This window comes from Sipha flava, unplaced genomic scaffold (genome assembly GCF_003268045.1).
Source record: "Sipha flava isolate LNK unplaced genomic scaffold, YSA_version1 134_pilon_pilon, whole genome shotgun sequence".
Taxonomy (NCBI): domain Eukaryota; kingdom Metazoa; phylum Arthropoda; class Insecta; order Hemiptera; family Aphididae; genus Sipha; species Sipha flava.
Window position 1 is genome coordinate 1331683 of NW_020271760.1, and position 10731 is coordinate 1342413.

The 10731-nt window shown below is 29.4% G+C and overlaps 1 protein-coding gene across 1 annotated transcript; it reads right to left on the bottom strand.

The window, feature by feature from the left end:
- Positions 1-5900: 5900 nt before the first annotated feature.
- On the bottom strand, positions 5901-10424 carry LOC112679322 (MAP kinase-interacting serine/threonine-protein kinase 1-like). Its single transcript, XM_025549081.1, has 5 exons — positions 9248-10424; positions 9048-9158; positions 7076-7432; positions 6653-7008; positions 5901-6594 (listed from the first exon to the last, which is right to left on the bottom strand). Exons 1-5 carry the CDS (start codon positions 9297-9299, stop codon positions 6127-6129), a joined length of 1344 nt encoding a protein of 447 aa, XP_025404866.1. The 5' UTR covers positions 9300-10424; the 3' UTR covers positions 5901-6126.
- Positions 10425-10731: the final 307 nt, after the last annotated feature.

Below are 10731 nucleotides of genomic sequence, written 5' to 3' on the forward strand. Positions count from 1 at the left end.
CTTTGAGCGAGGTTATTGTCATTATATTGATTCATATAGAAATATAGAATTATATTATGGTCTCCGATTGGGCACTTACATTCACATTCAGCGCACGCCGCACTTATGCTAACGTAACCTGCGTTAATATTTGTACAGTTTATAGTATTTATACATTTTATCTTATATATTTAATATTTAAATTAATTTTAATATGGCACCTCTCAGTGGATGTACCAAAAGAAAACTAAAATTACAAAGAGAAGAGCAAAATGATAAAAGATGGTATTATTAGGTTATATACTATATTAAGAGTTAAGAACTTTAATTCCATTCTTTTAAAAAAATAACTACATTTTTCTAGTAATTAATATGTAATAAAGTAATTATATTTAATAACTCCAGTCTCCATTACAACTATTCAATTGCTCTACTACCAACCTACCATATACATTAGGACATAATATAATTTATATTCATCAAATGTAAAGAATTTATAAAACTATGATAACGTTCTTTTATGATAATTCAGCCAAATGCCTTACTGCGGGGAAGCGCTCGTGACGCTCCTGACGTACATTGACATATATATCTATTTCGCACACATGATGAAGCTAAACGCTGTGGCGGCGCGTGAACAGTTTTATAGGGTATACAACATGACAATCAAAGATATGGTGTTATATAAAATTTATTTAAAAACTAGATCATCATAAAAAAAGTAAATTACATGAAATAATTATGTTTGATATAGGTAATTTAAATCATTCACCGATTTTGTTTTGTTATGAATACATCTATTACATTTTTTATAAATGTTGGATCTTTTGATAATTCACCTAATATTTTTTTTTTTCAATAGCTAAAGTAGACAATGATGAAAGCCTATCATTTGTCATTGAATTCTTAAAAAGGATTTGATACATTTTAAAGTACTCATGGATCTTTCACTTGAGACTGTTGTTGCAGGCAGGGATGGCGCGAGGGGGTGAGCAATAGGGGCAGTTGCCCAGGGTCCCGCGCCTTAAATTATAGTTAACGCCCTGCGGTTCTGATTTAACTGAACTTAAAATATTTTATTTATATAAATTATAAGACCCAACATTTATTTTGCCCAGGGCCTCGCAAACTCTAGTACCGTCACTGGTTGCAGGAATAGTTAATACTAATTTAATAAGTTTCGTGTCTTCTTGAAGCTCATCTAAAATAATGTTTATAATTATAATTATAATTTATTTGAAAAATTATTAAAAATATTTAAGAAATGTTTCAGGTTCTTACTTTTAAATATAAAATCAATAAATTCCAAAGAAGCAAAGTATTTCAATGGATCTGCATATATTATGTAAAGTTCATTTTTTAGACGATATTTATCAAAAATATCTGGATAGTATTTAAAAAGTTGTCTTAATTTTTCTTCTAGAAAATGAACTTTATATGATGCAAACATTTTTTTATTTATTATTTCAACAAACTCTTTTTCAAAATTTTTTAAAATCTTTAAATGTAATATTTATTTGAACAATTAATGAATCAATAATTTTATATGTAAGTCGACGTAAATTAGATTGTTCCTCATTTGTATACTTTAAATCTGTGTTTAATTCAACGGAATATTTTATGATATCGTGTATGAAAGTTTCATTTCTCAAATTTTTTAACCGTGAAGTAAGACTTTTAATTTCCTTAACACAATATTTAATAACAGTAGTTGATTTAATTTGTAGATTACAAAATGTGTGATCAGTAAATATAAATATTTTACTAAAAACTACCAATAAGTAAACAAATTTTCAATTGTTCATAATACTCAAAATACCAGATGCAGTACAAACAGAAGTCGAATCCCAGCCAGGGTCATCAATTACATGAGATACGGCATTTTTTTAGTTCATTGAAATGAGTTTTTATAGTCAATGCAGCTCTTAAATGATAATTTAAACGTGTATTGAATTGATTTGGTAATTTAAATCCTTGCTCTCTTAATAAGACATTTCTTTTAGATCTACTAAAAAATGTGTGGAACATAGTAAGGTTTGCTATGAATAATTTAACATCTTTTATTGATTTTGCGCCATGAAGAAGAACTAAATTCAATTGATGAGCGTAACAATGTATAAAAATAGCCATTGGATAAATATTTTGTGTAATTGACTGAACCTCGTTTTTTCACCAGCTATAACAAAAGCACCATCATATGTTTGACACACAACTTTTTTTTACCAATATTCCACTTTGAAAGTTCATTTAGAATTACTTCGGATAAACCAGCCGCAGTCTTATTTTTGGAAACATCAAAAAATCCTATAAATCTTTCTTCGATCTTACTGTCAAGAATATAACAAAAAATTAAACTCATTTCAGATTGGCATGATACATCCGTATACGGATATCAATACAACAAAATATAAAATATAGTTTCATCGGGTTGTATTGATATAAAATTTGTGAATTGCAGTTCTTTTAAAATATGAGAATTTAATACCGTAATTAATGACCGTAATTAAAAACCGTAATTAATTAATTAATTAATACCGCAATGGATCAAGTAATTTTGTATGTCATGTGAAGTTCCTTTAAAAACAGAATTTGTCAAAAAGTGTTCTCTTATAAATAGCTCTTCTTTAGCAAGTAAATCTAAAATTTCACAATAATTTCTTTTATTTAAAGAACCTTCATTCTCGCGATGTCCACGGAATGCCAATTCTTGTTTCTCTATAAAACAAACTACATCGATTAAACGAGCTAATATCTTTCTGTTTACGTTCACTTGTTTTTTATGATTAATTACAGTTAACCGACGACTCTCAGATATTGAATGTTCAATCCTATTTTTACCCAGCATATGAAAACTTTCCTTATTAGTTAGATGTTTTTTTGAAATTTGGTGTTTTTCAGCTTTACGAACTAAGTTTTTATATTAGGAATGCCATTTATACTCCACTCATTCTCTCCTCTGAACAAGACAGTGTAATTTCTCTTTCAACACTTCCCGCTAACCAGTTAAATTTTGAATACCAAGACAATTGAAATCTTCTTAAAGTTTTTGGTTCTTTATATTCTAATGATAAATGTGGCGTTGGTCTCTTAACTTTTAAATTGCATTTTTTTTCATGCGAAAAAGAACCAAGACCTTTATTTAAAATAATATCAATAATATCTGACATATTAAGTTTTAAATGTATATCACTTCATTAAAAAAAATAAACATTAAACACGTTGCATTAATCACAGTCGGAATGCAATTAAATTATTAAAATATTACGTTGAGACATGTCTCTTCCAAATATATAATTTTGGTAATACTGGTCCCCTGTTTACCATATCATACGTCCGTCATCAATAATGAGACACAATTCAATATGCTTCACCGATTTGACGGCGATGATGAAGCGATTACGGTATAGATAAGATATAAATAAAATTATACTTATTAATATTTATTTAGTCACACTCGTCACTCACATAGACACTGTAGAGACGAACCAGTGTAAATAACATTTTATTTATAAAATTATGAAGAAATAAAATACTTATATAGTATAGTAGCATATAATAAACAAATTATTATTAAAATTAAATTATTTAATATTTTTGGGTAGAAAATGTTTCTTTGTCTACCTTAATGCGCTGCCACTGCTCTTTAGTCTTTACTCTTTACCAATGCACTTTTTAAAAACGTTTTAATTTAAAATTTTGAATTTTATTATTTTCATATAAAATATAAATTATTATTTTAATTTATAATATTAAGATAGTTAATTATAACATAAGTGCATTTCTAAATTCAGTGTATATAATATTAATTGTAACCATCATAAGTTTGGTATAAGAAATAAGAATATATATACAAAAAAAAATAAAATTATCAAAAACGTTATTTGAAAACATAAAAGAAAAATAACCGTTTGAAAAACATTATTTATAAACACTATTTAAAAATAACGTTTTCCATTCCTGGATTATATACTTATTACCAGTGCTCGAATTGGTGGGAGGTGCGCAAGGGGACGGAACTCCTCTACTATTTTTTTTCCGTATTCCAACCATATTTTTTCACCGGAATAATACATAGACCAATGAAAAAAATTAACATAATATTTAAAAAATTCTTATGAGCATTTGATTACTAAATTTTCAAAAAATACAAATTATTAAAATTCATTACATTTTTGTGGGTAAAATACAAAAAAAAATTATAATTTTTATATTATCTGTCCTATCGGAATATAGGGTTTATCGTTAGTGGCCTTATATTTCATCCGACATCAATATTATTCATGTTACGTTTTAGTTCTATAAATAATTTAAGTACTCGCAGTATTTCAAAAAATTGTTTTCAGAATGTATGATTATTAAATCCTTTTTTTTTATCATGTAGAACAAATCAATATTCTTTACATTATTTATAAAAATATTTTAAATAACATAAGTATACTAACAACTATATTTATATAAAATATCAGTGATTACTATTTAACTTTATCTTTGAGACATGCTACAACATAAGGTATTGAAAAAATATCTAGATAGACCCAAATAATGAGCCTACTGATTTTATTCACAATGACATAATTCAACAGTATTAAATACATCAAAACTATTTAGTTATTGAGTGTAAACAATTTAAGATTTTCAATATTTTCAATATTATAAAATCGGTACCGATTTATTTATTTAAAAAATACAAATAAAATGACCAAGATCAATTTTAATTAGGAACAAGTTTACCAATATAATTCATAATTTTTTTTTATGAGTTTAGAACGATTGAACTAACTTGATTTTTAACTTATTAATAGAATTTAAATTATATTACATATATAAATCAATATTAATGGTAATAAATGGACCCATGTACTTTGAAAATAAAAATTTAAATAATGAAAATAATTAACAAGATTGTACATACATAATAGATATATATCAATTACAGCAGAGTTTAACTTATAAAAATAATTTAATTATTTTATAAAATTATTCATTATGGTAAAAATTATAAAAAATGTAAAACATAATTATTATTGACTGATAGGATATATATTTTAAGTTTCTATAGTTTTAGTAATGGCTCAAAATTACTCAAAATTCAGTGCATTATCAATATTATATATTATTATTGCTATTTGGCTGTAATACTAACTAATATTCATTCAAACATTAGTTATTACTTGATAAACACTGATTTTATTAAGTTTTAATCTGAATAATGTTACCAATTGGAAAATCATTTTTATATTCTCATTTTATGGTATATTTTTAATTAATATGTCTTTATTATTATGTTCTATAAGCATTCAATTTTGACTTATAATTGATAGGTACTGATATCATAAAAAATATTTATGAATTTACATATAAAATAACTATAAAATCAATTTGAGTTAATCTAAATATTTTTCAAAAATAATTTTTTTTATTCACAATATTAAAAAAAACAATTTTTTTCAGTAACAATAGATTTTAACGTGCATTACTGTATAAATAATTTACTTAAAAAACATTCCATACTCTTCATAAAAAAATACACAAAAATTGTAACTTAAACTCTACGCATGACAGCCTTTTTTTTTCTCTATACCATTAGTAACAAAAAAAAAAAAAAAAACAAATGGCACCTGATGAGCTATATTCTAAATGAGACATTTGTTTTGGTGTAAACGCATGCTTATTCTGCGAACTACCTATGTCTAATTATTTATATTATTATTAAAGGTACCTTGTTGGTTTTTTATATGAAAAAAAAAAAAAAATAACAAATTTGTTGATTTTATTGACCATACCCGAGAGTTTACATATTAATGGCACCATAGTACAAAACATGTTAATTTTACCAAATATTGGAATTATCACAAATTTTAATGATTACCTTTTTTTTTAAATTTTTTTTTTTTATAAGACTGAGCTTTTCAAAGTACAAAAATAAGTCTGTAGTATCATATTATAATATAACTAAAAAGTTATTATCTTATAATACTTATTGCATAATTTGGAGTCTTAATAGAAAAAAAAACATACAAGACTATTAAGTTAAAAAAAAAAAAAATTGTCAATTTAAATATTGTATATATAATTTTTCATTGTTTGTTTGCTAACAAATTGAATCAGTATAAAAAAATGGAGGTAATGATGGTAAGCCATTCAACCTTAGCCGCTAGGAGAAGCAATGATCGGTAATTGCGCGGGAGCTCGATTACCAGTTGTTTCATTAGAACATTGTGGTTTACCAAGTGACCTACGCTGTACAATCATGGAATGAGATGGTGGCGAAAGTCTCTTGGCAGCTGCAAGAGGTACATCGGTTGATGAAAACAAACTGAAATGCTGCAGAAATACTCGATTAGCTGACATAGCAGACTCAGCAAATGTAGAAAGAGCACGTGCACTGTTGTTGCGTCTGATCACAACTGGTGTACTAAGTTCACGTTCTTTTGGTTTTTCTTGTTGTAATCTATTCACCCATGGATGCTTTAAGACCTCAGCAGCACTTGGACGAGCACTAGCTTCTTTAACAAGCAATTTGCTGATCAAATCTTTGGCTTCATCTGAAATATCTGCCCATTCACGATCCGGAAATTCATAACGGCCCTCGTGAATGCTAATGAAAAGCAAACCCTAAAATAATAATTTCAGTATTAAAATTATGATTATCTCATTATCATTGCTAACTTACTTGACATTCCGGACAAGCATTTCCAGATTCCCATCCACAATTAGAGCCACAGTTCCCATAAAATGGTGGATATCCACACAAAAGTATGTATGCCACCACTCCAAGTGACCACAAATCACAACGCTTATCATAATAATGGTAATTAGAATCTGGACTTCCAACAAATGCATCCACAACTTCTGGAGCCATAAAATCAGCACTTCCTACAGGAGTTAATAGTTGTGGCGTTGCACTGCCATCAACAGGATTTAACTTGATACCAGAACCAAGATCAAAATCACATAACTTAACAGGAGTTAATTCTATAGGATCTACACATAGGATATTTTCTGGTTTCAAATCACGATGAGCAATGCCTATAAAATTAAATTGAAAATTAAATTTCAAAATTACAGATAATAGATCCTTAAATTTGATACATACCTTTTTGATGCAAAAAGTTGAGTGCACTAGCTAAATCTTTAATAATAAGACTAGCTTCACGTTCAGTAAATCGCTTCCGTTGTTGAATTCTATCAAGCAGTTGTCCACCCACAACCTTTTCAAAAACCATGTAAAATTTGTCATCAGCCTCAAAAAATTCAAGCATTTGAATGATATTTGGGTGACCCTGGCAATGATAAAATGTTTCAACTTCTCGGAAAACACGTGCACGAGCATGTTCCGCTATTTTATCAATCACTTTGACAGCAAATTCTAAGCCGGTTAACACGCTTACACACGTCTGAACAGAAGCATATGCACCTTGACCCAACACTTCACCAGTTAATTTATATGCATCTAAAAAATTAAAAATACATAATTAAGAACATTTTAATAAGAATAGATAGTATTATGTAATTAGAATTCAGTAACTACATTACATGGTTAACTTAATAAGTACAATAGTAATAATTCAAAATATAATTTTAACAGTTTATATTATGAAAATATCAAAAGTATGTAAAAATAAGGTTTCTAAAAATAAACATTTTTTTATCATATCATATAAAATAACCTATCAGTACTTTTAAATAATTATGGTTTTGAACCGGATATTAGTATAATTTATAGAATGCATCTTTACATAAAATAATGTAATCATAAGAATTAAGTATAAAATCTAAAACTTCCTAAATAAAAAAAAAGTAATAATAATTGTACTAAAATAAAAATATCTACTAAGGTATAAATGTTTTTAGTTTAAATATTTATAGAATTTATTATAAATTAAAATTTTGAAAATGATCAACTATTGAATTTGATTTAGGTGACTAAAAATTGTACACTGTACACTTTAATTAAAAACTCAATATTTATTTTAAACTTTATTCATTGACAAATAGAAATAACTTAATTAATAATCAGCATTTCCTTATTATTAATTACAATGCTTCTTATGATTGAAATACATAATATTATTTCATCATTAAAACTGCAATCTATTTACATTTGGGGATATACATATAAATAAATTCACATAAATTATTTTGTATAAGCCTAAAAATAGATAATATCATTGATTGTAAAACGTACTCAAAACTTGTAATTTTTTAGTCTAATTACCTGAAAGGTATGACTTAACTAGATCTAGGGTAATAATTTTACTTGAGTATCATAATAAAATGAACTTAACATTTAAATTGAAATAAGTTATTCTAGAACAAAACTGTAAGCTAGTACCTATGTATATTTCAAATGACATTTTAACCTTCAATAATTTGAATTATTGATTTTTTTATTTTGATTATTTACGTGTTTCAATTAACTATTTTAATTTAGGTACATTATTAAGTCATTGATTAAAACGGAAAATACCAAGCTTGAATGTTGTATTACTGTTGTTCCCTTTTGACTGTTTGGCTGAGTTATTGTCTATTGAAATGTTGGCAAATGTACAGTCGTCTTATTAACCGTAGCAAAAACTATTAACAGAAAATGACCTACAAACCCTCTTCGAGCAAACACAGTGCAGTATGACTACCATAATTTTGATAAGAATAAATATTGACAATAATTAATTCTAATTGAGAACAGGTTAGGTGTTAATAAATTTAACATTTATTCATAAAATATATGGGTCTTTCCTTATTTGCTATCTATCAATTCAATAACTGTTTTTCAGTACAACTTTGAAGAATTCAATTACTACTTAATATTAACATTTTTTACAATTCCAATTATAACAATTTGTATCATGGAAAATAACTAACTAGTTAACCAACACCGAACATATTTTTGTTATAAACAATAGACAATTAATATTAAAATTGTCTATCATCTTTTGTTCCTAATGTTTTGATACATAAATTAATCATCTTTTGTTCCTAATGTTTTGATACATAAATTAATGGAAATAGAGTTATAAATTAGTGGATTTCAAATTTTCTCTCCTACATATTACTAAATCACATACCTTGGAAACACGATGTCACGAGACTATTGGTAATCTTCTTCTTCTTGCGCTTAATACGGGCTTCTTCTTTTCTCAGGGATAGGGATTCAGACTTCTTTTCAATGGGGTCATCTGTAAATCGAAACAGAAAAACACGGAGGAATATGAGAATTATAATATAATACACAGCTGTTAAAATAAAGAAAGATGCCAACACTTACTCTGAGTGCTCTCAGTCTGCCCAGGGGTTTCTTCGATGATACTCTCGACCATGTTGACGTTGTTCTAACTAACGTTCACTAGTAGATCAATAGATAATACTTTTGCAAATGAGTAATACGATGCGATTGTGTGTTTGTGTACGTATGGAAGAGTGAACGATTTTATGTTAACGACGTTGGTCTCGCGTAATAATTTAATAACGAATAAATATTTAATTAAATTAAAAAAAAAAAAAAAACAATATCACAGCACTTAAATATCCGCCGACGAATGTATTGTAATATTAAAATATGGTATATTACACTTCTATCCGTTCGTACGATTTGACTATAAAAATTATTTACTATTTTAATGCAGACTTATTGGCGGGTTTTTCCTCGATATCCACACGGAAATATCGAAAAACGAAAAAAAAAAAAAAAACCCCGAACGTCTCGGCGACGACGTGCTGCGTACTCTTCTCGAATGATATCAAAAGATATCGTTAATAACTCGACAATACAGGGAGCGTTGTTACACAGATCCTCCTCGTCGTCCGATCGTACGTGCGTATGTGTGTATTATGCGGTCGTCGATACGTTTACGACGACGGATTTTGTCAGACGGACGGGGAACAATGTTTTTGTTGTCGTTGCGGTTGTTGCAGTTAGCCGTTTGGTTGTTGTTGATGTCGTCGTCGTCGTCGCCGATGCCTTCACCAGTTCTACTCTACTACTCCGGTTGCTTCACACCACCGTATACGATGTATGGCCGCGACGGGAACGCTAGGGCACCGCGCGCGAACATAAACGTACAAGCACACCACAAGCACTTGGGCAACAGCGTAACGTTCGCGGACGCAACTCTCGACTGACTGGCGAGACGGTGAATACGCGGAGAGACCGGCTTGTCGGTCGTCCCACTCCCTCCCTCTCTCGCTCTCTCCTCTCACTCGCTACTCCGTTGCGGGCGCGCTATCTACCTCACCGCCGGCTGCACGATCGTCGGAACCAGCGCACGACCACGACACTCTACCGGCGCGGCCGCACGTATCGTTTCGTTTTATACGTTCGTCACGCCGCACCCCGCCCGTCCGCCGTAGCCGCGAGCTGCACGGTCGCCTTTGGGCGACGTGCACACCGACCGCGCACGCCTACGGAAACGCCGGAGTTGCGTTGATGATGTTTTTTTTTCCACCCGTAAGGCCGTTCGTTCTTCGCCGTTCTCTTATAAGCCGCTGTCTTCGGTCCGTTTACGTCACTCGACGCGTCGCAGTTCTATTCGGGGAGGGCGTACGACGCACACACGTAAACCGTAGTTACCTCCTCTCCCGACCGTCCGTCCGTTAGTTCACCAGACCGGTTTTCTCGGATTTTAATAATGTTTATGATAATTATTACATTATTATTATTATTGCGATCATAGAGATCGGACACGCGTCAACATTTTTTTTCATTTATCCACCAAACGTATCTCGTTCCGTTCCCTTTCGACATTTTAATAA

Bases quoted from the DNA above. Each gene is read 5' to 3' on its own strand.
- LOC112679322 (XM_025549081.1), bottom strand. From the start codon at position 9,299: ATGGTCGAGAGTATCATCGAAGAAACCCCTGGGCAGACTGAGAGCACT. The intron at 9,159-9,247 runs GTAAGTGTTGGC...TTCGATTTACAG, and splicing joins GCAGACTGAGAGCACTCAGA to ATGACCCCATTGAAAAGAAG. The intron at 6,595-6,652 runs GTAAGTTAGCAA...TTATTATTTTAG, and splicing joins ATGCTTGTCCGGAATGTCAA to GGTTTGCTTTTCATTAGCAT.